At 41.1% G+C, this 27,688-nt stretch overlaps 1 protein-coding gene across 2 annotated transcripts in view; it reads left to right on the top strand.

The window, feature by feature from the left end:
- Window positions 1-27,688, top strand: part of LOC146833084 (complement C3-like) — a 595,871-nt gene that overhangs the window by 147,562 nt on the left and 420,621 nt on the right. For both annotated transcript variants that reach the window (XM_085600722.1, XM_085600721.1), the window contains exons 7-10: window positions 2,892-2,979; window positions 9,887-9,989; window positions 10,829-10,949; window positions 18,273-18,388. In XM_085600722.1, coding sequence (XP_085456848.1) covers window positions 2,892-2,979; window positions 9,887-9,989; window positions 10,829-10,949; window positions 18,273-18,388 — 428 coding nt within the window. The remainder of the gene's footprint in view (window positions 1-2,891; window positions 2,980-9,886; window positions 9,990-10,828; window positions 10,950-18,272; window positions 18,389-27,688) is intronic.

Here is a 27,688-nt window from a genome sequence, read left to right as displayed (position 1 = left end):
TCCACTCTACGCTATTCCACTGAACGCAACTTCACTCTACACTATTCCACTCTACACCAATCCGCTCTACACAATTACACTGCATGTCACTCCAGTATACGCCATTCTACTCTATGCCACTCCACTCTAAAGCACTCCACTCTACACCACTCTACACTATTCCTCTATATGCCACTACACTTTACCTCACTCAGTTGGATGCCACTTATTTCACTCTATGCCACTCCACTCTATGCTACTTCACTATATGCTACTACATTCTACCCCACCCCACTCTCCGCCACTCCACTCCACTGCACAACACTCTACTGTATGCTATTCCAGTCCACAACTCTCCTCTGTACGTTACTCCACTTTAAGACACTCCATTTTAACCTATTCCAATGTACGCTATTCCCCTATACTCAAATGCACTGTATGCCACTCCACTCTACACCACTCCACTCTACGCTACTCCACTCTACATCACTCCTCTGTATGCTATTCCAGACTATGCCACTCCAATCTATGCCACTCAATTATAACCCACTCTCCTGGTGTTGGCGAAATTGGACATTTCATTTTCCCCATTGTAGATCCCCCGCCACATAGGTTAACATTGCAATAGTTTATGAACTCATAACTATCACTACGGATTACCGAAAAATATAATTCAAGGACTTAGGAGAATAGTATTGATAAATCCAACAATATGCTATTGTTGAATTAATCCTGAAATACACAGAAAATTAGTCATAAGACTTTCGTGTCTGTGAGCCAAAATTCAACCTTCCTATGGTCTCCTCTCATTAGTCAGAGTTAAGAGGATTAGCCAAGCCGCTTTGATGAAATGATAAGTGGCCCAGAGAAAAGAGGCTATCGGGTAGGAGAGGGTTCTGCTAGATAGGAATGCCAGAGCAGGGGGGAGGGGTAGTAAAGAATTTATAGATGTCAGGGGGAGGAGAGAGGGTGGGGTCTAACGGCTAGAGCTGTCAACCTTGAAGCTGGGAAACTGAGTTCGAGTCTCGGCAGGGACGCTCAACATCTTGTGATTCTGGGTGAATCACTTAATCTCCCCTTGCCTATCAAAAATGAATGTGTCCATCTGTAACGCAACTAGTGCTCGTGTAAAGCACTCTGATACCTTCAGGTCAAGTTTGCGCTATATAAAACTCTAACAACAAAAAAACAAAAAAAGAACTGAGCCATACTGGAGGTTGGTTTAACAAGTTCCTGCTCCTCTGCTGAGATTTCAGACACATTTAATTTTGGGGGAATAGTGCTCTCTGGGAGACGATTATGCCACACTTTGGGGGAAGTGTTCAAGCTCTGTGGTGTTGCCCTGCAACTCTTTGTACATGAGTGCCCTCCTGCTTGACCCCAGAGAACACTGAACAAGTATCTGAGAGGGGCAGAGCATCTCAGATCTGCTGCTTGAAACTAAGAAAAGAAAAAGGGTCTGTGCTGGAAGTTTGATTTGCACCAACCAGGCCTGCACTCTGACTAACTGCACCTGTTGTACAATCTCGAACTACAACCGTGTGGACCTAACTTGCTTCAAGAGGAATAAAGAGTGAACTCCCTGCAATCTACAGGTTAACAGAGCTCACCTGGACCATCACCATCAAGAATCCCCAGCCTGGAATGCTTCCAGTGGACTTGTAATGGTTTTATCCAAGTGGATTATGGGAACTGAAGTCCCAAACTTTCAAGTACCATCTTGGAGATTCCAAACCCTTGTGTTTTGGACACTTTGGAACCCCAGAGGAACTTAAGGAAGAAGTTCCAGAAGTTTGGAGACCTTTGGAAAAAGCTCTATGGCAATGACTTAACCGCTCGAGTTAAGTCGGCCACAATCAACTGCGAGCCTGGCCTGCCCTGTTCATCCCACTGAAAATCTCTGGAGGTCTGAGTTCCAGAGTTTGGTGGGGGGCTCTCTGGAAAGCACGCCAGCTAACCCTTACCGAACCTGGACTGGTGAAGAGCATGGAGAGACCCCGGCAGAAAAAGCACCAGAAACGTTTCTAAGTCTGAAGGTCAAACCTTGACTGAGGCCCACCGCGTGGGGTAGCCACGCAGGGCTCCATTGCGGTTGGCCTGAACCTTTGACTTTGTTCCGGTCGAGCGTGCCCAGATTTCCCAATAGGCGCTATTGGTTTCTATGTGCTATATAGTGCTGGATCTTTAAAAATCCTTATCTCTGGTTCCCTACATTGAATTGTTTATGTTTCAGTGTCATTTTAACCTCTTCGGTGCCCGTGACGAGCTGGACTCGTCATGGGCCGCGGTGGCGCTGTGCCCATGACGAGTCCAGCTCGTCACAAACCCCGCCCGCTAATGTAACGGCCGGCACAGGGCGGGGAAAGGGGCGGGCACCGAAGGGGTTAAAGATAGAAATGTTGCCTATTTATATAAATTGGTGTTGGATTTTTGTTGCTTGTTGTGTCCTAATTACTTACTGAATTGGTGTTTTTAAATGCTTTACATACCTGTCTCTGAAGTTCAGCCTGCCAGCTCAGCTACCAAGGGTTGAGCATGGGAATAATTTTCTAAGACCTATTTTGAGCCCTAGACTGTGTTAGTAGCCTTATTGTCAGTGATAGATATATATTTACCACTACTAATAATAAATTTTCCAACAAAAACGGATTATTGTTTAGTGAAATTCCTTCTATGACATGTATAATCACAAGATTCATTTTCTTGGGATACTTTCCCATAATTATGAAAATGTAAACATCACTTTGTAGTCTTCGTGGACTGGATTTGAGCATGGAAATTAAGCCAGCAGCTTACAACAGTTCTTTCTGCCATGCACACATTCACAATAAATTAAATAAAAAGATAAAAATACAAATTGGTTATAAACTATGTAGACTTTATCTCACTATCTTCTTTAAAATTATTTCTAGTGCTGCCAAGTTTTGAAGTGAAAGTAGAATGCCTGCAGAAATTTTACCACCTGGAGGACGACAACCTCAATATTCGCATCACTGCAAAGTGGGTTTGATTTTATACTTTATTATTAAAAATCGAAGTTTGATGTAGTGTTGTTAATTAATATGTACACTGCCAATACACAACGGAGTTCTGATTCTGGATGTTTAACATGGATTGTTTCATACCATGTGCCAAATATTAGACTGAACATTTGACTGAAAAGGCGAACTTCAACTACCACTTAGAAAAATTAACAGACACTAATACAGCCGAACTGATCGAAGCTATGTCTGGACTTTCCCTGGACCAGCTTGTTAAGCAGGGCACCCACGTGGCTGGACACACACTGGATGGGATCTTCTCATCCAACCCTAATCTGGAAGTCATATAGATACTACCTGTTCCATGGTCAGATCATAAAGCTATTATATTTTCGATCACCGTGAATCAGGAGCAGCCGAGTCTGTCTAATAGTCAGAAATCAGTCTCGTACCAAGACTGGGCTAAAATTGACATCCCGGAGCTACATGAAATACTCCTCAGGACGAAACCTGAACATGCGCTAGACAGCAATCAGCTAGCCGAGAGGATATCCTCTTGGATAAAGACAGCGGTAAATATGGTGGTACCTACCAAATATTTCGTTCCGAAACGGAAAAAAACATCAGAACCTTGGTTCACAGAAAAACTCAGGGCACAAAAACAAGTTTGTAGAAGGGCTGAGAGGAAGTGGAGATCAAACTATGATCAAAACTTAAAAAATGACTATGCCAAAACGTTATCGAATTACAAAAAACTTGTTATAGGGTAAAAGAGTAATTATTTTACGAGGAAAATTAAAGAGGCTAAGAATTCCTGTAAGGAGCTTTTCGTGACTATCAAAAAACTTGCAGGGCCTCCTGTCAGGAACCAATTGGATTGCACCGTCGATCTATGCAACAACTTAGGAAAGTTCTTTGTGGATAAAGTCTCCAAAGTGTTTGAACTATTTAAGAGCAACCACACTATTATGACCTCATTAATCGACCCCAATCCAGAGCCAGACATTTTTAGGCCTAAAATGGACTTCTGTTTTACGGTCCCTTCTGTAGAACAGATCTGTCAGGTGGTGGAAATCATCAGATCCGGGAACCCAACTGACCCTTGCCCGCCTAAGATAATGCACTTATTTCCAGAGATACTCAGTGAACAGCTACATGGGTTGTTCTCTGAGATAATTCATTCGGGAATCTTCCCAGATGCCTGGAAAACTGCATCAGTCATCCCACTTCTAAAAAAAAGTAATTTGGACCCTAACGAACCCAGTAGCTATCGACCTATTTCTAGAATACCCTTCCCAGCTAAGGTGCTGTAGAAGCTGCTTAACAAACAATTGAAGGACCTAATAGCATCGAGAAATTACTTGGATACCTCACAATATGGGTTTAGGGAGCAGCATGGTACGGAAACAGCACTGGTCATGGCAGCTGAAGGGCTTAGAGATTCTCTGGATAAAGGAGGGAAGGCCGCCTTGATCCTGTTAGATCTATCGGCGGCCTTCGACACCGTGAACCATGACATCCTCCTGGCCCACCTGGATGAACTGGGGATCCAAGACCCTGTGCGTCAGCTGATTTCTTCCTTTCTGAAAGATAGATCCTTCTCAGTCACTCTGGGAGAATGTGCTTCCAACCCTTTCAGGACACCTTGTGGTGTACCTCAGGGCTCGGCTTTAAGCCCCACTCTTTTCAACATTTATGTTGCTCCTCTGGCATCAATTATTAGAAATTATGGGTTCATACTGTTCTCGTATACAGATGACACACAAATAGTGGTGGCAGTATCTGGCAACATAAACGAAACAGCAGATCGCTTTAGGGATTGTTTGATTCAAGTGAACAAATGGATGCAAGACAACTGTTTAAAGCTGAACGGCGATAAGACCAAGGTCATGCTGCTGGGTACTAAGACCGATTTCTGGTCCCCTAGATGGTGGCCTGACACTCTAGGTGACTGCCCAATCCCAGTAGGGAAAGTCAAAAATCTTGGATTTATATTCGATGATAAATTGACCTACAATGCCCAGATTAATAATCTGTCATCCTCCATCTGGTACATACTAAAAATGATTAGAAGAATATGCCCATTTATCCCCTTGGATTCACGGAAAACAGTGGTTACCGCGCTCGCCATGTCCAGATTGGACTATGGCAATGCCTTATACACTGGGATCCAAACACAATATCTTACCAAATTGCAACGTCTCCAGAATGCAGCAGCAAGATTGGTGTTGGACATCCCTAGATCCGAGTCAGTCTCCAACAGACTAAAGGACCTACACTGGCTGCCCGTGGACAAAAGGATGCATTTTAAATCCTTGTGTTTGGCATATAAGGCACTCCACGGGTCAGGACCTCATTTCCTGAGAACCCAATTTAAATGGTATGTCCCAGTTAGAAGCCTTAGATCCATTAATGCTAAACTCGTCCAAGTACCCAAGTTCAGACAGAACAGATGGGGAGGAAGAAGTTTCTTGCTGAGGACATTCAAGCTTTGGAACCTCCTACCCTTTAACATAAAAAACAGCCCAACGCTTATGGCCTTCAGAAAGGCAGTCAAAACATGGATATACCCATGTAAGCATTCCGCAGTAATCTGGTGTTTCCAACAATTAGCGCCAAGACGCCTTCGGGCATTCGCGCGCTCTACAAATATAAAAATCAAATCAAATCAAATCTTTGGTGATAACCATTGTGGGAGCTAAGTGCAAGTAGAAGAAAGATAAGAATTGATAGTGCCGCGTCTCCAGTGTGGAAGAAAGAAAATATAATATGAGAGACAACTTTTATGTAAGAGACAGTAAGTGAGGTAGGTGCAGACAGATTTGTAGGTTTTACTGTCTCATAATTCAAAGAAGAAGGCTAGCCCTTAGCTGGTCCATAGCTTGATTACTTTGTAGGAGATGTGAAAGCCAAATTATTTTTAAGATGCTTTTTGTCTTTGCTACTGAGGTAGGTTTTGTTATATCTCATGATCTCTTGGTGTGTATTTATTTGCTAAATGGGATGAAAAGCAAATACCTTTCTTATTTGTTGCTTTCTGAGATATTCTAAATAAGGTTTTAATAAATCTTTTTCGATATTGGTAGCCAAAATCATTTAATCTGTTTTGATTCCCTTTGGCCGAAATTGCATTTGCCACTCTATTTACCACCACTTAAAACGTGTGTAAAAGGTTTAACTTGTATATGGGGAGTAAGAAACTTGAAAATAGCCTTAATAAATGTTGGCTGTAAGGATTTTGCAGGAGAGTTAGGAGTTACCAGCTACTATCTATAGGGGATGTAGGCCCCTTGATCCAAGTTGTTTGGCTAAGGGAAAGGCTGACCCCAATCTCTGGCTAAGCCAGAATAAATACATATGCCTTATTATCATTATGGTAGTCAATCATATTGAATCGGAGCATGCAAAATCTGGAACATGTTGCAATCTCTAATTTGTCGTTAAAGCTTTTGCAAAGTTTCAGCCAGACCTAAAAGTTGTTGGCATGCAATCGGTTCCCTAGATATTTACCTTTGGTAGGTTTGGGCAAGTGAAATAGGTACGTATTGAATAGTAATGGGACGAGAAGAGCCTAGAGGGACTGTGAACCTGTGGGACCTGTATCCTTCCAACCTTATCTAGGATAACCATGAAAGAGATAAGCCCTTTGGTAACACCTCAATAAGGTATGCATTTGAAGTGGGAATTATTACTAGTTTCATCCAAACTGATGGTGTTTGGGGATCATACATAAAACAGAGTATGAATGGATTTCCCCCTAATTACTACTCCAAGTATAGAAACTTATTTGATCATTATATGCAATCGATAATATAGATTCTACCTCACTGGTTTCTGAATAAATGCCCTGCACTTTTTATTAGCCTTGTCATTACAAGGAGGTTTGCAAATCTGTCAAATTGCACTTGTAACAAGGAGAACAATCGATGGATGGAATGCTGAACAATGTCAAACATTCACTTCCAGTGCAGAGATCTTGGCCCTAATCCATCTTTTTTTTGCCCACCATGCCATTCCGGTTAAAACCCAGCCATATGCAAATCAGTCGTGACTCTGCTCCCCATGTGAACAGTTCAGCCCAAACTACCAGGCCAGGTCCTTCCTGGACCTAAAAAAAGCATACTGAGACTGGTTTCAGGGTATCACCCCTCATCAGACAGGCTACCTTAAATCCAGTGGCATGGTGAACACTGGACCCACATCTGGTCACACCCGTCCCACTCGGGGTGACAAATGCAAAAAGATCAATTGATGGACGGAATGTTGAACAATGTCTAACGTTCACCCCCAGAATAGAGATCTGTGCCTAAATCCATTGTGTTTTTGCTCCCCATACCATTCCAGTATAAACCCAGCCATATGCAAATCAGTCTAGACGCTGCTCCCCATGGAACCAGTCCATCTTGAACTGCCATGCCAGGTCCTCCCTGACCGGAAACAAGCATCCTGGGACTGGTTTCAGGGTATCACCCCTTATCAGCCAGGCTAGCTTAGATCCAGTGGCATGGTGAGCACGGGACCATTGTCTGGTCATACCCATCTCACTCATGGTGACAAGAGCAAAAAAAAACTATTGATGGATGGATTGCTAAACAATGTCAAACATTCACCCCCATGGCTGAATCAAAACTGGGGTGGCATAGTGAGCAAAAGAACAATGGATTTAACCCAGATCTCTTGACTGGGGGTGAATGTTTGATTTATTCAGTATTCCATCCATCATTTGTTGCCGCAGCAATGTGTCCCGACAAAGCACCTTGCACTTTACTTTGTTTTGCATTTTATATAGGGCACAACATAATCCCTTTTTAATCCCTATGTTGTGTACCTCTGCTATTATAAATTATAAATTGGGAATGTCTTATTTACAGTGCCTCGAGTCTCCCGAAACCTGTTTTGCAGTAATCAGTTTTATAAGTAGTGCATTAACAGTCAGGAAAATATATTAAAGTCTAATGTGATTTTATTTCCTTGAAGTTTTTTACTTGATATATTTCATCACTGTTGTAGTTTTTATGACATGTAAAATGGATGAATTAAGTGTACATTTTATGATGCCAAGTTCTTTAGAGACTGATTGAAAAAGATATTTGTATGTGTTTGATCTTAGTGTACTTGTGTACACCATTTTTACTCTAACCGGTTTGATTTATACAAATTGTATTTTTTTTATACCAGCAGCATAACCAAACTTGAGGGGTCCCCCTGTGCTTTGGACCCAGCCAGAAGCTCTCAAGTCAGGGGCCCGCCAACCGTGCACAGTGCCGGAGTGGGCTCCCCGTACCACGGTGGCTGTAGGGATGGTGACTGTGGGGACTAATGTTACCCCACTGTTTTATACTTTTATGGCACTTTTGTCGAATAAAGTTATGATGATATGAAAATGATGACATAGTCTGAACGTACAATCTCCAAGCCTAGATTTCAGAATATTGAGGTGATAAGGTCTGCAATGTCTCTAGCTCCTCAGCTAAGAGAAACCAGTTGCAGACTGAGACCTTGAAAACCGGGCCCATCGCTTTATACACTGTTCTTCTTTCAAGTGGGAGTCTATGAGTGCCACACACAGTGGATGTTACCCAGTAGTTGAACTATCCTCAGTGACTCGTGGTTTCCAATGTTGCTGTAACTACCCATTCCTCCAGGACACGATAAGGAGTAGAGTCAGTGGTCATCAAACTTTCCCTCCTTCCTAGAATGGAATCTGGCTGTGTATCTCAGGTCAGCCTCCTTTTACCCAGATAGAGGCCTTCTGGCTCCCAGAAGATTATCTCTCTTTCAAATGTAAACCTTGGTTGGTATTTTACATGCCACCATTCACCCCTTCCCCTTGCTTTTGAGATTAGTTAGTGTATCAATGAGGCGTGTGACTTCACCTTCTTTTGATGTCGATATTTGCTACCAGTGCAACTTCCTGACCTGAACCCCATCAGTGTTGATGTCTGTTGGACCCCACCATTGTGCTTTTCATAAGATAACTGGATGATTCTTTTTGCCTTATCCAACAAAAATATGGGTTGATTGACTGTTTTATGAAACTATGGTTCTTATATATGAGGCCCTTAAGCCGCTGTAGTGTCACTTCTTGTGATGCTGCTGTGGCGTAAAAAATGCACCACACTGCGCCATATTTACAAAGTGGCACATCCAGGCAGATGCGTCTCTTTGTAAACCCTGCACAACATAATACCTGCGTCAGCTACAATGTGTGCAGGGTCGGTGTTCCAATGCAGGAAAGCTATGTAGAATTGACGCAGTGAAATCTTAGAGATTTCACTGTTCCACTTCTAGGGCGCCACTACGTCAAATCCTTACGCCTGCTTGAAGCAGCCGTAAGGAGTGATGCAGGGCTTTCAAATGGGGCTTGCCCCATGTGAAAAGACACAATGCTAGATTTGCGTCTCTTTTCAGACACACTCCAGCAATTTGCCAATTTTGTGCCTACAGATATGTCAGGAACACTGACGTAGCTGTAAATCCTTGCGATATGGAGATTGGTGAGACGAACAGGAGTAACAATATTGAATCTGTGAACATACTTATGTTTGTATTTCTACACTGGAATTACCTTACGCAGGCTAAGCAAGGCTGGTTTATGCTGCGAAGTCTAGTGTCGCATTTTGGTGCAGCAGCAACCAGTTTCTAACTGGAAGCACCGGGAATAGCTATCATTGCCACTAACTACTTTGTTAAAACTGTATGAAGAACATGTGCTTATCTGAACTAGTTTTAGAGAAACTTGATATGGTGCAAAAGTAGATGAATTTGAATTTACTTTTTATATCGGTCCTATTACTCAAATTTTAAGGAAACGTATGTACTGATCATTAAAATTTGCCCCGATCAAAGCCCAAAATGCAGTCCTGTCCTGTCCCATTTGGTGAACTGAATGCCATTGTTTCATTCTCATGTGTTTTTTCTTATAGGTATCTGCATGGAAAACCTGTACAAGGCAATGCCTATGTGCTCTTTGGGGTGCTTATGAACAACGAAAAGAAAAATATACCAAGTTCACTGGAAAAAGTCCAGGTGGGGCATTCTATAAGCCAAAAGATTCAGGTCTATGTGAAAATAACTATCAAAAGCACCTTCCTGTTCCATCTAAGGAACAATGCTTATCGAGAGACTAGAAATTATTACAATGTTATTGTTTCAACTGAAAAATTCAAATGCATGCTTGTTTTACGCTGAACATAAAGTGCGGTAGGAAAGTATTTGTTTTAAAAAAAAAACAAAATAAAAATACTCCCTCAAAGGGTTAAAGGGGACTGAAATCATTGTTGCTAAATTTAAAGCCAAGGTAATACTAAAGGTTCAAAAAACGAACAGGGTAAAAGGGGGCGTGCTGTCACCAGGAGCACCGCCACCAATCATTCCCCACTGATCAGCTAGCCCCTGACTTCTGGCGACAGAACTGCTGAAGCCTAGTGACCCACACAAGTCATGGACAGAGAAAATGAAATGAGTAAAAGGTGGCAACTACTTGTTCAAACACACAGAGTAGGTGGCTGGCCTGTTACACAGACTCTGGATAGGCCTCTCTTTTAGAAGTCACCTTTGATATACTGTCTGTCTGTACTGAATTCTCAAAGAAGACCATTTCATAACTGGGAGATGATATCAACGTCAGAAAAATAAGGCCAATGCAATTAGGAAAAATGTTTATCCTACAGACACTACAGGAAAAATTCAACAACCAGTTAATCTTGGGACCAAAACAATACTGACAAACTAAGTATGATCAGATGCTATTTAGGACACACATAATAATTTGGGTGCCCAGGTGAAAGGTGGGAAAGGTGTGAGTGAAGATTTCTAAAGGAGCTTTTGCACTCACTTAATCATGGGTCTACTTATTCAACCTACAGATTACTGATGGTGAAGGTGCAGGCAAACTTACCAAAGGCATGGTGCGCAGCAGATTCCCAGAGTACAAAGAGCTTCTCGGCCAGTCAATCTACGTTACTGTCACAGTCCTGACAAATACAGGTAAGGAGCTAGCTTCCAACCTGACAGAGGTTCATGCTTAGAATGTCTGTGCTGGAGAATAATGGCACCTCAAACACACATAAGGTGAAGGGGGAATGGTTGCAATAAATCTAACCGGTATTCGGACAAAAAACAATATCAAGAGGTAAAAAGATTGAGTTTAAAATATCATGATGTACAAATATCGTGTGCAAAAATACCCTGGACAAGAACATTGATTTCAAGGTAATTAAAAGGTGTTAAAAATATCTACGTTGGTAATATTGATGCTAAAAAAATAAATGTTGTTAATATCATTTACAAAAATATCATTGTTAATAATATAGTTTTTAAAATTGTTTCTATGTATTTTAGTATATATTTTTGTGTATATGTTATATATAGTTTGTTAATTTGTAGTTGTTTTTTAAATTTAAATATATAGTTTATAGTTATTTTTAATGCCATAGTGGGTTGTGGGGTTTATAAGGGTAAAGGGTGGAAACTAAATTAATTCTAATTAATCCTTAATTAGCATTAAATATTTAATTGATAATTAATTATGTTAATTGTGTAATGCATTTTTTTATTATGTTACATTTTTGGTGTGGGTTGTGGGGTTTTCAGGGGTGTAGGGTGGGAAATAATTTAATTATGATTACTTAATTTTTAATTATTATTAATTACGTAATTGGTAATTAATTGTGTAAATTGTTTAATTAATTGAATTATTTATTTATATTTTTGGTGTGAATTGTTGCTTTGTAGGGGTAAATGTTGTGAAGGAAATTAATTATAATAATGCAGCACGATTCGGCTTTAGGCCGAATCATAGTATGGAGTCAGCGCTGGTTGTGGCTTCAGACAGGGGGAGAAATGTTTTAGCCAGTGGAAGGAAGTCTGCGATGATCATGCTTGATCTACTGGCAGCCTTCAACACTGTCAACCACAAGGTTTTGATAGATCCCCTGGCAGAAACAGAAATCAAAGAATCTGCCTTGGAGCTGCTCTGATAATTCCTTACACACAGGTTGCAATCAGTAGCCTTGGAGGACCTGCCCTTTTTCTTTGCTCTGTGGGGTTCACCAGGGGTCTTCTTTCTGCCCCACCCTGTTTAACATATATGTGACCCCCCCTTTCAAAACAAATCTGGTCCTTTGGCTTTTCTCCAGTCACCTATGCAGGCAACCCACAAATTGTGGTGGCTATCACAAATGATATCAATAAGACAGCACACTATTTCAAGTGCCCAATTCAGCCATTCTTTTTGGTAAGAATCCAGTTTCTTGGGGCCAAACCTGGTGGCCTCAGACGCTTTGTAGAAGCCCCCCTCCCTCCCCGGTTTCTACTGCCAAAAGTCTTGGCATAATCCTTTACTCTGACCCGTCCTTTGAGGCTCGGGACTAACAAGCATACTTCTTCATTTTCTTTCTTCTGCGTAAGATCAGGAAGATTCCTCATTTCATTTCCTTTGAATTTCAGAAATTAGTGGTCACAGCCTTGGTGCTATTGAGGCTGGATTACTGTAATGCCCTCTGTCTGTGCATTCATCAACGCTCATTGAAAAAACTTCAAGTTTTACAAAAGACTTTTGAAGAAAATCCCAAAATTCAATCCCATGAGAGAAACTCTTCGAGAACTCCACTGGCTTCCAGTGAAGAAAAGAGTCAAGTACAAGGCATTACGCTTAGCTCATAAAACCCTGTATGGAAATGCGCCAGCGTAACTGAAAAATAATCTTTTCTGGTATATACCTAAGAGGATGCTATGATCAACCAGATCCAGGACAGTAATCGTCCACAAAATCAAAAGAGAGAAGTGGGGCAGCTCAGCTGTAGAACAGTCTCCCCGAACTTCAGTGAAGCCAGCCTAATCTGCTTAAATTTAGGAAGGATGGCTTTTTTCTGGTCGAATATGATAAGTCTATCTGTAGGCCTTAGTTCTAGAACTACTCATTAGACAGTGCTTTAACACTAGCGCCAAGACACCATTGGCATTCGAGTACTTTAGAAATGTAATCAATATCAATAATGAATGTCAATTATTAATTATTTAATTGATAATTAATTATGTAAATTGTGTAATTATGATATTTTTTAGGTTATATATTAGGTGCGGGTTGTTGGGTTTGTAAGGGTAAAGAGTGGGAAGTTAATTAAATATAATTAATTTATTATTAGTTAAATGTTTTCAGTTGTTTAATTGATCATTTATTACAAAAATTATGTAAATAAGAAATGTTTTCATTTATATATTAGGCACGCGTTGGTGCATTTGTAGGGATAAAGGGTGGGAAGGTAATTAAATATCATTACTTTATCATTCGTTCATTATTATTAATTGATAATAATATATATTAAATTATTATACGTTTTAAGATATATATTAGGTGTGTGTTGTTTAGTTAGTAGAGGTATAGGGTAGGATGGTATTTAAGTTATAATAAATGTAAAACAATTATTATTTTTTTTAAGTGTGTCATTTGTTATGTTATGTGATATTTGTGTTATGCTTTTTAATGATAAATTACAATATATTTGTTTATTGTTGTGATTATTAGAATATAGTGTGGTGTTTTAATTATTTGAATTATATTTGTTCTAAACAAAATGATATAGCAGCCACACTATAGAAGAATCTCAGTCAAAACTTCTAACAAAAATAAATCCATGCTTCTTCCCCCTTTGGACCTAGAAACATCAGTATAATGGGAATACAACATAGCGGTCCCCCTCAAAAGAACATAACTGTTAACCAAACAAAGGAATTACAGGGTAGTTCAATCTAGATGTACATTTTTAAAAAACAGAAATCGGATGAAAACATACAATCACGATGATAAAAGCAGAGCTCTTTAAAGTAGTCAACGAGTTCCATAACCCTGACACCACCTCTACAGGTATAAAACATTCTCAAAAATTCAGTGACGCCTAAGTGAAACACTTCATTGAAAAGAGTGCTACACTTGAATCTTTATTCCATTATCTAACAGACCTGACAAAGAAAATTCAACAACTACTAGACAAGAAACTGTTGGTCTAAATGGGCCAGTCCTGACAACTTTGAATATACTTTCCTTGCCCTGAGATTTTACCCATATGCCAACTTACTATTCAGAGCGGGAAAAACAGACAGGTGATGCCCTTATGAATTGCCTCCGAACATACCTGGGAGTAAACCATCATAGAAGCGCATATCTCATTCCAGAGGTGCAGGTATTTTTGTGGGTTACACTCACCCGTTCCCTGAAGCAAGCACACACTAAAATTCTGGACTAGTATTTCATGAGGCTTAAGATGAAGCCAGGTTAGTACCCAGTATATGCAATTTTTTTGAAGGAAATAGCACAAGAGTTATGGCAAATAAAGACAAAGAAAAGTAAGAAAAAAACAGTGAATAGTATGAACACAGACAACATATTATTCAAAAGACTTCCCCTTCCTAATAAGTTTCTTTTAATAAGAAAATAGCCCTGAAATGCCTGCCATTGAGAAGGGTAGAATACATCATTGCATACCTGTTTCATATAGACACAATGCCTGAGGTCCACAAGGCAGAGTTTGATCTCCAAAAACCCAGCTTATTTTTAGTCTCTGCCCCTGATAATAGAATAATGTGCTCCTTAGTTGCAGCAAATGTGCTTGTCTCTCTGAAAGAGCTGAAAAGGCTGTATTTATATTGTTTTATAGGTTAATGTGAGAAAATTAGCCCCTAAATTGTGACTTAGGGTGGGAAGAAAACATGGAAATTCTTAATTGCTTGTAAAAATAACTACTAAGACTAAGTTAAAACACTACATTATATGAATATATGAACTAAAAACACACTATCATAAAACAAACACACTAACATAATACATGAAAAATACTAAAACCTTACAATACTATTATTTGGGTATGCAATAATGGAAAGCAACTTTTCACCCTATAGCTGTCAAAGAGGCGTCCCAAGGGCCTGAACTATCAGTCCCCTATTTTATAATGTGTACCTGGTCCCACTTCCCAACTCATACTCATTCAACCTCATATGGCACAATTATGATGACAAAACTATGATAATATTAAAAGTGGCAGAGATACCTCAACTAATAAATGTCACAATTAATGTGAAATTATGTTCACTTTATTCAATCACAAATCCTCAAATATAATAAACACTTGGGATGGTGCAGTGGGTGTGTAGTGAGAAAAGTCTGTGGTGCTCTTATAGGAGTTATTGATTAAAGTGACCATTTGGTAATATTATATTAACTGTGGCATTTATTAGTTGACCACAGTTTCTTTCTAGATAAATTACCCCAAGGTCTCAGATGATACTCTGGTTCCCTTGTTACCTATAACTCAATATTAAAAGTAGAACATCCCTTTGAGGTCATCACTTCTGGGAATGGAGAACACCTTATGGACATCAAACAATGGATGCTAAAGTATCATCTTAAACTTGACTTAGCAAAAACATAAATAGTTGCCTGTGGATCCTGGCTAAATCATAACACTTTTTATCCTCTTGGCCCCTGGAATGGGTCGGACAGCGACACTTTGAGTAAAGCAAAATATCTTGGCATGATCATGGAATCCAATCCCTCACTTCAATTCCAGGTCAATAAAGCGACAAGAGACCCATCCTATTTGATAAGAATTCTCCTTTGCATCTTCCTTCAGCAAGGGCTCATATAGAGGATACAAGCATCAGTAGTCAATCTGAAAAGGTATTACTGCAAGGATAATAACTGGGGGATAGTAGAACGAACAATGCGTGTCAAATTGAGTATGTGAGTTGTAAGCGTATAATAATCTGCGTCAATAGATTGAAAATTAGACATTTGATTTAAAGGAATGAGGTATAGTCTTGTCTGCATCACACTTCGTATAAACAGCATATAAAGCTCCTTGCTTGACTTTCAATTTGTGTCATGTGAGATTTTTAAACAACTATGAAGGTTATCCGACAACAGACAGGCTGGAGATTTATCACCAGCTCCAATGCTTTATTATAACACCTGCACAAAAAGTCAGGAGTAAACAAATTCATGTGTACAGTCAAATTAGAGGTAGAATGAAATGAGAAGTGTCTTGATATTGTGATGAAAAAATTAGAGATGCATGTTTTTCACTAAAGAGGTCATTCTGCAGTGCAAGTAGACTGATAATCAAAAAAGCATTATGAAATGGTTCTTTCTTTGTAGGACAACATTTTTAGTAGAGAGGGGCATGTTGTAGGAAGTTGGAAATATGACATACCAAAAAGAGTGGCTTTATCATGAAGTTTGTGGTCTGTGCAAAGGGTTGTTGCATATAAGTTAGCAGATAGGGAGAAAAAGGGATTGGTGTGATTGAAGGCTGAATTAAAGCACACAACACAGGACTATTAAAAATAGATGAGTTAAAAAATTTGAAAATGTGATCAATAGATAGAGTATCATTTTGGATGTGTGATCACTGGGTAACAACAGAGATTCTGGAAGACAGTGAGAAAAACTATGATAGAGCTTCATAGGGAGGGAGCTGTCTATCCGATCTTGGAAGTGGGATAGTCAAAATAAAATAGTTCACAATATGGCGGTGCAGAATGAATGGCTGAGCCAGTTAAGTGGAATGAGCCATGAAAAATTCGCCTTATGGGTGAACTCAAGGAAATCACAAATTTGATAGTGGCAGCAAACAATGCTAATCCGAAAAGACTGGTTGAATGGTCTAATAATTCAATCAAGGTCAGTGCACAGTGGTGGGGAATAGCACTGTCCCTTTTGAACTACAGTTAAAATGGTATGCATCTGGACACCAAAAAGAGTGCATTGATTTATTATCTCACAGTTCTAGTCTCTTTTCCAACCTTATATGTTACGTTCCAGAGAGGGCTAACTTCCCATCGCACCTGCCCACCTCCATCCTTCATTCAAGCCACACCATTGGTCCTTTATTGTAGTCGTGTTTTTCTTGTTATGTTTGTATGAAAAGTGTTAAAATGCCAATAAAGATGATTAAAAAAATATTTGTAACTGTGAAAGTAAGTATGTACCTCTTCATAGATTTCTGTCAACCTTATGTGCTCCGTCCAAGACATTTACTAAAGAATTTTTGAACTATCTCGTTATTTGGTTTACTGAAACAGGAGTATTACCTATAGTCCAAATTAAGTCAGGCAGGGTATATGTCCAGCTAACACAGTTCTATGGCCCTTACATTATTGACACATAGGAATCTCAAGAAGACCTTTGTGAACCATACCACAACATTTTACGCTTTTTCTAGATTGCTGCTCTGAGAAAAAAAACTGTTGTTGATGGGTGCCTGGAGAATAATTATGAAAACTCTAAGTGATATAACACTTTTGTGTGAGTAAAAATGGGTGGTAATGAGCTGGGTATAAAAGCGGTATGGCGGAAAGGATTTCAATATGGGTGCATATTAGCCTCTTAGTGTTGGCAGTGCGATTTAAATTACAAATTGGCACACTGATAAAAGTATCTGGTTAAGCGTGGGTTGGATCACTCAGGAATGGTTTGGATCATATGGCTATTGACTAGCGTCAGGCACTAAACATTTTATATGACCAAGCAGTTGGTAATGCATTGATAGAAAACCTCAGGAAAACTCAAGTAAGCGACCAATTGCAAAGTTCCTTGAGTTCTCGATGGAATCGGTAACAGAGTTATTGGCTTATTGGGAAATAGAAGGTTTACGGTAAAGCTGCTAAAAGCAAGAGATGGGAGTGCGGAATAACTAGGAGAATTGGATCCAGAATTACCAATTACCATGATAATTCAAATTTTCTCAGAAAAACAAAGACATTATGCCTGTAATCCCTTTCTCTCCCCTGACTAACCGGCAACTCTAACATCACTAACTCCATTGGGGAGACTTAATGTGACGAGCACCAGGAAACCTGTAATAAGTTTCTATATGGTACATAATATTTGAATCTCAAAAGATAACAAGGATAAGTGGACAACATGAAAAAGTGACGAGCTTTTTGAGCACCCTGTGGGCTGGAGCTTTACATTAGCATATTTCCATGGACATTGATTCACCAAAATACCAGGGGCAGAAGAAGTGGCATCATGCACCCTTTGACCTCTGATGTCGTCACTTGTTCCATCCTTCGCCCTTAAATCTCCTGCTTTCTGCTGAGACATAAGGACTAGCAAGAATGGAAACTGATGCAGAAGGGACAGCGCCAGGGGTTCTAAAGGACAAGTCAGGGGTAGCTGCTATCCCCTCGCTGGCGCTAATTGACATTTATGCACGTTTCTATGCTATTCCTTGTACAACACTTGGCTTAGATAGTACTAGTTTTTAGTAAATGCTTCTTGTGAAATGTTTGTTATTTATTTCCTCATGCTAGGCAGTGAGATGGTGGAAGCAGAGAAAACTGGAATTCCAATCGTCAATTCTCCCTTCAAAATGGCATTTACAAAAACACCACAATACTTCAAACCCGGGCTGATCTATACTTGTGTGGTAATTCTCTCCTTAATGTTTCTTCTTTTCATTTACTGGAGCACTTGTTACCTAAAAATGTTTTTCCAGGTGTATTGAAATTTGCAGCATTAGTCATTGTGTTTAGTTTTTAGTGTCTCTTCAATAATTCAGAATTGGGTTTTACACGCCTTTGTAAATCGTTTCAGTCTTTAGGTATTTAAGGCAAAATTATTCAGGTTAACTCGTGAGAAAATACAATTTACTACTAAAGATTTTCTTCTGCATGAAATATTGCTACTTGGTGAAATGTTTCCATTAATGAACAAGTAAGCAAAACTGAAATGTATTCAGTCTTTGTAGCGTTTTGATGTCCACGTATGATTTCCATTTTTATTAAATGCTTTTATAAAGTTGCTGATTATTAAAGAAAAACGTTTAGGTACTTTTTACTATTTTATTTCAATTAACATAACTTGTTATTTCTAGCTTTCTTGATGAAGTATCCCAACTACTTGAAAAGCTTTATAGGCTACTTAAAGCTTCATTCCAGTTTGTTAGGGCTGTGCACCAAATAAAACATAATAGTTTGCCAGGACTGAGGAAACAAGCTGTTCTAATCATTGTTCTGAAAATATGGCCTTCCTTTTTCTGCATACATTTGCACTGGCCATGTTTGCTAATGGGTTACCTTGATAACTGAGCTAGCAAATCAATCCTTTTAACAGTAAACGTTTTCTGCACCAGGCCTTTCCAGCAGCAGTTTTTAGAATGAATTATTCACAGAAAAGTTCAAAGGTTATCTGTCAGCACATGAAAATGTACACAGCAGTGAAATCCGAATCCCCAACTGTTTTGACACTTTTGCGACTCTTTCTGATGGTTGCCAGTCAAGCACTTATACATTATCGACAGAAAAGCAACTTCCTACCAGGACTTAGTTAGAACCTTTAATATAGGTTCATACATAACATTACACTTCAGATGCTAATCTGCCAACTAGAAATGGAGATAATTTAATTAATTTCACTATACATTAAACAAAATCGGCACCAAAGACTGGTATTTTTCTTTTACTTTCATCTGTGCAGAGAACATCTATGTGGGGGAGTTCTCTGTAGTCCAAAACCACTCAACCATTATGGGCACAGCTCACATCATGATGACCTCTGAGCCATGGGATTAGGAAGTTTGCATTTGCTACCCCATGAGGGCAATGTCAATCCAAAGCTCTGAACCTTCTTTCAAGATGGTCAGAGTCCCAGTCCCTCCCTGCCTCCTCTTCTACAACATTCTGTTGGTGTTGCCTGTATGAATTAGAACTGGCCTCCCTCTAGGTAGAAACAGTTGTTTATCACGCCTACTGAACTGCCCCCAAAACCATAATGTTGATGTATGACCAAAATCCATTAGTCAATAGTTCCTCATGTTGCCTCTTCACCCTTTCAAACAAGTGTCTTTTACAACAAACTCTTGATGTTGGTGAGATTTCTTTGGTGATTCCATCAGAAAACATTGTGCATTTGCTCACCATCTGAAGGGACAAGGGTATTGTCCATTGTTCCAACACTTGTTTCCATTGAACATATAGATACCCTTGCAACAGCCTGGAGGGAAGTAGTACATTATGCATTAAGTAGATAAGCGAGAAATGAAATAGGCTCAGGAAGTTACTCATGCTACTTTAAAAACACATTGTTTAGAAATTCTATATCTGTGATGAAAGACATCTGGCATATGAATACTAAAGATTCATTGATGAGGTGTAGATCACTACCCCAACATAGGAAGCTTGTGAGTTCAAAACTAGTGGAGACCATCAGAAATAGTCATAGATTGTACTGCAAACCACACTCAAATTGAGCTCCCTTCGTGTTTTTCCTGTTTTGAGGACACTTCCTTAGCTGAAATCCTAGACATAGGGCAAAATATGGAACCATTGGGATGCCGGGATACGTACTAGAAATATGTCAGAAATTGCGTGAACATGGTGCAAATTTAAGATGAAAACCATATACTCAAAATGGTCAATGCATATCTTAATGTGCTAATGCTGCCACAGTTTCTTCCGCCCTGGTGTATGGAAGTTGGACACCTGTAAATGTAGGCCTACCACGTGGGCTCTTTGCTGTAGCAATAGAGCTATGGCCAACAAAGAAAGCATCTTTAGACATTTATTAAGAATACATGTTGTCTTTTATTTAATCCCTCCAAGGCTTCCATGTGGGCAATTTGCCTACTGGCTCCTATCTAGAGTACACTCATATTCTTTGCCCCAATGGGACGCTCTAACTATTGAACTTTTCAGTTTAATGCTTTGGAATTCTTGCAGACACCATAGTGGATTACATTGTGAGATGTTGAATCGGAGGGGAAGAAAAATCAGTGTTGTTCTTCCATATTGAACAAAACCTTGGCTACAGACTCTTAGCGGCCATGTGTGCGAAGAAAGTTCTTCTAATTTCAACTAGACACCTTGCACTCTTTCTCTGACTGGGGTGCTGTATGAAAGGGGTAAACGAGGTAGTCATTGTTTGAAGGCTTTTGCATGTCAGAGTACCTCATGACCACAGCTCTCACACTCAACGACATTGTGAATTTGCTCCCCAGATTTGAGACCAGATCTCTGATTACAGGGCCATATTGGCGCTTTGTAGTTTCTCGCATAAGGAGGCTCTCTGCTGATTGCCTGGAGGCCGCTGTCATTTGAATTTGAGGCAGGAAACCTGTTATATTCGGATTAATCTGCATACCAACGACATCCACTGGACCTTTCAATTTCCGCAGATGAACCAGAAAAGGCAACCTAGAGTGCATTACAAAAGGAGAACCAGCTGTATTGTACACCTTTAGTTAATCTAGAAGGCACTCCCTGGGTCTGTTCTCATACCATACTCTCCCTAAGTGGTTTCTCCTAGATTAACTGCTGTGTCTGTTTGAATTTGTCACCAAACCATTTCATTTGGATATTTTTAAGTATATATTGTGGAACTTTACCAGTGTTTTTACTTTTGTGATGCTATTGAATTTCCAAGCACTCCTTTTCCTGCTTCCACAAATAAAAGACAGAGGGACACTTAGGTATTGTTAGATAGGTGCTTGTATGAAACTTGTTCTTTTCTTGGTTTGTTGCTATCATATCGGCTGGGCGGCATGACCCAGAACTGTCTCCTTTTTTAAAATCTTTATTACATTTTTCCAGCAATACAACAATAAAACCTTTTTGGTACAGTCTTGTTCAACTAAAGGATTCTTGCATATGGTTGAACAACGTACCCCTTTATCACACATGTCCAGTGTCTTAGTATAACCAATCCTGTGGTGTGTCCACCCAAGGCCACTTCATATGTTTATTCTCTGGTGTGTCTAAGAGGCAGGACCCAATCCTATCCTTCCATGGTCCTGTTTGTGAGTTCATGTGGTCTTGTTAACTTAGTGTCAGGCCTTGGTTGTTCCCTGTCTGTTTGTACTTGGAGTCATTCTCTATTTCATGTTCACCAGAGGATTTGCAGTGTCCCAGCCCAGAGTGGCAAGTCTTCATCTCCCTTTTTGTCTGCATGAACCTTTTTCAGTCTTACTTTCTCAGCTACTCCCCATTCTGTGATTTCTCGGCTCCACACAGAGATCGTGGGGCCTTTCTTTGACAACAAGTGTATCACCAAGCAGCGTTTAACTAATAGGAGACCCAGGGCAGCAAATTTGTGCTGCATTTTTCCATGCTTGGGGATCAAGCCAAGTAGGCAAAAAGTGTATGGCTCTCGTCCTGATGTTTGCAGACGATACGTTGCTTCTATCCAAGTATCCCATGGGATTGCAAAACATTTTAGTTGTTTTCACAGCCTTTTCAAGGCGAGGGGTTTAGATATCAATTCAGCAAAAACAAAGAACATGGTGTTTACCCCTTTCCGCTCTACCCATGCTAACCCCATGTTGAGAGGGACCCCTTTAGGGTGAGTCCACACCTTCAAATATCTGGGTATAATTTGAATGAAAATTTTCTCTGGCAGACCCATATTGCAAGGTCCAAACTTGGACTAGAGCAAACCACTTGGGAACGTCTGAAAATATTTAAGGTCTATCAATACGTCCTATTTTGCCGGTATTGCATGTTTACAACTATCAGGCACTTGGGTCAGCATTACATGGCACGGAACTTTGGGTACACAAAGATGTCTTGTCCCTAGGTACTGTAGAAAATTGCTCCAGACGGCGATTGATTGGTCTACCAACTAGCACACCGTTGCTCCCCCTGAGGTTACATCTGGGGCTGAAAAATATAACTGATATACCCAGGGTATGACCCCTTTCATTTTGGAGAAGGTTGTGGACAACACTGGAATTGAGATTTTATCAGCAGGGGGTGACTGAGATTTAGAGCCTACCAGGAGAAGGTGACCTCCAGTGGATTAGGCATCTGAGATCAACACTAACTGGCACTGGGCTTCAGCATCTGTGGATTGCCCCAAAAGAGGCAAACATGTTGCTAAAAGGCAGATAACGAGGGCCTACTGGCAATATCAAATAGGCTTGCTACAATGCCAGTCCAACTTGGGCTCCTTGTCGTCAGTCTTCTTAATGGTAAAAGATGGATTTCAGCGTGAAGAGTTCCTGGATGAAGCAGAGCCTTGCATTGCCAGGAAGATCTTTCAGCAATTTAGATATTGAACCCTACAGTGAAGGACGGAGCCCTCTAGGGCAATGTGGGTACTTATGACCACCTGCTATGCCTTCCCAAATGAAGAGTCGATCAGACAGTAGAGAATGGAAACTTACGTATTTATGGCTATTCTCTGCAGAGGAGTCCAGTCAGACCATCACCATGAGATGTTTGACGAGGGGACTGACTCCCCAACATTCGCTAATAGATGATAAACCCTTCAGGAGACTTCGGCCATGCCTCTGGTGGAAAAGTACTGGTCTGAGCCAGCCACAAACAAAGGAGGCACAGAGAGATGAGCTAACACCTGCCAGATGGACGTGCTTTCAGCGGCCCAAGGCCACTGTGCCGAGTCTCAGTGTCTCTAACGTGGGAGCAGAGCTACATGTATACAATGGAATGCAAAAGCAGAATAATTGTCTTGTTAGCAAGTCCAGTTGCAGCCTTGGACAGAGAAAAGAAATACAACGAAATACAGTATTCTGCTGAGGCAAGCTATTATGAATTCTAAGGCCTAACACAGGCTTAGCAGAGGCAGTCTAATAAGGATTACGAAATACAAAATGGAGTAACACGAGCTAACTAAAGCTTACATACTGCGAGGATAACTCAGTGGGTTGCATACAAACGTGACAGCGGCTACTAACTTAGCCTCATAATGCTAACCTAATATAGCACAGTGCAAGAATAACACAGCTAGGGGATTTTCAGACTAACAACCGCTTTCTTCATTTATAGGTACGTGGAGACCATTGGCAAATGCAAGAACTGCTCACTGCCCATTTTACGTGTCATGGACTGAAACGATTGAACGTTTTGTTTGCTCGCCCATTTACTGTGACATAAGAAATAAGTGGATTGCGCCGCTTTGCCGAAACCTTGGTGTTAAAGACTTCAGAGAAGCCCTTAAAATCATTAAATCGGATAATAGGCAAATTGTGGTTTTGGCAGTGTGGCAGATTTTAATGGCCATGTGGAGGATCAGACAATGAGCGTTTTAAAATTACACTATGTGTATATTATTAAATAATGTAATGGTGCCATCAAGGGATATTATAATTAAATACTCTGTTTACGATTTTCTCACATTCAGTGACGCCGGTTAATTGCATTTGAATCTAATTCAATATTAATGCAATTATCATAACAATTTTCAAAATCAAATAGACAAATTATAAACACAAGTATATCCATTGAAAAGATTGTATTTAACATAGAATATCAAAAAAACATTTGATTCAACATACATAAAGATTTTCTCCAGGGGTTATCTATAAAACAAATTCAAACACATTGATGCTATGAAGTCCATTACACATGTTAGTTTGATGTTCTTAAACAGACCTCGATGTACTGGATACCCACATTCTCTATATCTACCGGAAGACAGACCTCCCAATGGTATAGACCGAGTTTTGGACCATGTAGAGGCAGTGACAAAACAGGACCATTTTCACTAGGGCTACTCTACCCATTACAGAGAGTGGCAGCATTCCCCAGACCCATGCAAGGTTTTGCCCAGATTACATGCATAGAAGGTTGCTTCAGAGTGTGGAATACATGCCCTCTTGTACCTGAACTTTGATCATTACCACCGGAGACCAAGGTCAGGGAGTACCATGCCCGCCTTGTCATTTGTCCTGCCGCTGCGAATCTGTCGTTTTTTGCTTGTTGATATGCAGCCCGAAATCTCTGCAAATACAGCGAGCCCCATCAGAAACCTTTGGGACCATTTTGCAAGGGTGCGTTACCTAAACCAGCGCATCATCTGCTACATGAGTACCACATGTACTCCATTACAGACTCGCACACCTCAGGGTTGCATATCTCATCTCAGCCAGATCACCAGAGGCTCCATTGCTATGGTGAACAGGAGTGAATATAGTGGGAATCCCTGTCTCATTGGTCTCTCAACTTGCAGCATGCGAGTCAACAGTCGCCCAGAGTGGACCCTAGCAAACTGGCCTTTGTGCAATAACCCCACCCATTAAAGGTAGGTCCCCCTGAATCCTATTTGCTTGAGGACCGGAAACATGTATTCCCAGCCAAGTAAATCTGTTGCTTGAGTTTGAAATCCCTTCAAAAACAGAAGACAAGAGGCATTTGACAAAACAGGAACAGCTTGTTTAATTAAACAATATGGCCGGGAGAACTGTTACAGGCACAGGATCCGAGGACTGTCTCATTTTACAAATGTAGCAGGTTGTAAAAGTTTCTAGCGTACTATGTATGGTGAGGAATGTTAGTTGCTGCCTTTGCTGTTATAAATGAATTGTCTATAGGTTACAACAGGTGGACTCTACCTCACATGGACACAATGTGGCCAGTAGATACATGTCCAGAGGTCCGGCATGGGGAGCGCGTGATCACTACATGTGCTAGGTCCTGGTTGGCTATGTGTTCCTAACTTATGTGGCATTTGATTTTCATTGTGTTTTAAGGAACATGCATACGCCCTACAGCCATGTGTGCTTTACTGGGGCATTCTCCCATGACCCTTTGTAAAGTCACTGCGCCTTTCAGTGGGATTGATCAAGAGTTTCCTGCCATAGCATAAGCCTACCAGCTACACACACCCCCACCTGTGACCTATCAATAAGCAAACCCAAGCCTTGGTCTGTGGGCCTGTTTGACTACATTTTTCTGAGTCTAGGTTGATGTATAGTTCACAATGGGCAAATCTGCTTCTAAGGATGATATTTCATTTTTATTGATAAATGCATCCATTTCCATATTAACAAAGCAAATGCCTTTTCAATGTTGAGTGCCACTAGGGCACTCTCCTCATCTAAGTCACCCACAGCTGCCATCACATGATACATTCACCATATGTTCATATGTGTGTTCTGGCCCGGGATGAACCCACATTGGTCCTCATGCACTAATCCTCCTACACTGTGGAGAAGTCGTTTAGCCATAATTTTGGAAAGGATTTTCTCATCCATATTTTACATGGATAGTGGCCTGTGTCAGCAAGGTCTGAGGGATCTTTGTCAGGTTTAGGGACCAAGACTATAGTTGTCTCTCTCATGGAGTCAGGTAGGCAGTTATTCCCTTTGGCCATTAGGTACATAGCCAGCGTTTTTCCTGCCAGTGTGTCCGGATACGCCGGATAAAATTCTGCAGGAAATTATACAGCTCCCTGGTTCTTGCCCGAGGCAGAATTTGAATTGTGGCCATTATCTCCACTTTAGTGATTTCTCAGTCTATACGCAAGTTGCCGGAGTTCATAAGGATCCAGGAATGCCCAGATCTGTTTCATTGTTGCCGGTTCCGGCTGTTTCTAGAGGCTGGCCAAGTAGGCCACCAGTGCTTATGCTCGCCTCCGGGACCGCTGTAGTCCTGTATGGTCTGTGTTGTGACAACATGCATGGTGTGGGAGGTTTCTCATTTGAGAAGCATGCAAGGAGCCTGCCAGGTGCATCTCTCTCCTGGTGCAACATTTGTCTATATTCCCAGGACGTATGCCTGCTAGGGAATCCCATGTCTCTGCTATCTCCCACCTGAGATTCAGCTCAGTGCGGGCAAGATCACCCTGATCCCTATTTCTTGCCTCTAAGTGTGCTAATTGGGTTCCCTGTCTCGCTAGGGTGTGCTGTACATGTCGTCTGATGCTATAGGTCCTAGACAGGGATTCCTCCCTGAGGACCACTGCTAGAAATAGGGTTTTTCGTAGGCTAGGGCATGTGCCAAATCCAGGCAGAAACCACCACTCTAGTCAGGATAAGGGAGTTACACTCCTAAAATAACCCCAGCTCACCTGCTTGATAGCTTGGCACGAGCAGTCAGGCTTATCTTAGAGGCAGTGTGTAAAGCATTTGCACATAACCAAAAGTAATACAGTGTAAGCACTACAAAAGGACACCACACCAGTTTCGAAAAATATCCAATATTTTTAGATACTTAAGACAAGACCAAAAACGATAAAAATCCACAATACAGTACTTAAAAATCTTCAGTTATCAAAATATGCTTGAAAAACAGTTCCTTGATGTCGATAGCTCCATCCGTGGCTTTCACAGTGACGTGAAAAAACAAATCCAAACAGTTCTGGCTGACCGCGGCATCGTGGGCCAGCTACGGTGTCGGGAAGACCCGCAAACAGTACCTTTTAGCAATGCAGGGCATTGGCGACCTCTTGTTGAGCCTCCAAAAGCACAGCGTTAGTTCCAGAGGTCGGTGTAGGAGTCATCGGGGCCCTCGAAGTCACACGTGTTATTGACCGAATATCTGTTGAAGTCAGGAACGCTGGCGTCGGTAGATGTCAGGTGCTGCGCTGCGAGGTGCAGCGGTTCGGCGTGCGGTGCCCTCAGGTCGCGGTGCGAGCAGCGGCTCGTGGACGCATCAGATGGCGTCTTTGGTGAGATCAGGGTCGCGGTGCAAAGTGAATGTGGTTCTCGTCAAGGTGCTGGCAGGTCACGGAGCAAGCAGCGGCGGCGGCGTTGCTGAAGTGCTGTCGTCGGCTGACGAACGGGAGTCGATGGTGTCTGCGTCGGTAGGCCAAGCCTGTGGTGCGGGATGAGGGTGGCGCATCGTGTAACTTTATGAGTGGTACCCTCGAACCACCGTGCAAGCAGCGGCGTTGATTTCGGTGTGGAGCGGCGTCATCGGGGATACCAAGGCGTCGTCGTGAAGCGAGGCAGTGTGGAGTGCGGTGCCCACAGGTCGCGGTGCGAGCAGCGGCT

Source organism: Triturus cristatus, chromosome 4_2 (genome assembly GCF_964204655.1).
Source record: "Triturus cristatus chromosome 4_2, aTriCri1.1, whole genome shotgun sequence".
NCBI classification, from domain to species: Eukaryota; Metazoa; Chordata; class Amphibia; order Caudata; family Salamandridae; genus Triturus; species Triturus cristatus.
Note: the sequence above shows the minus strand (reverse complement) of the source record. Positions and strands in the feature narration are given on the sequence as shown.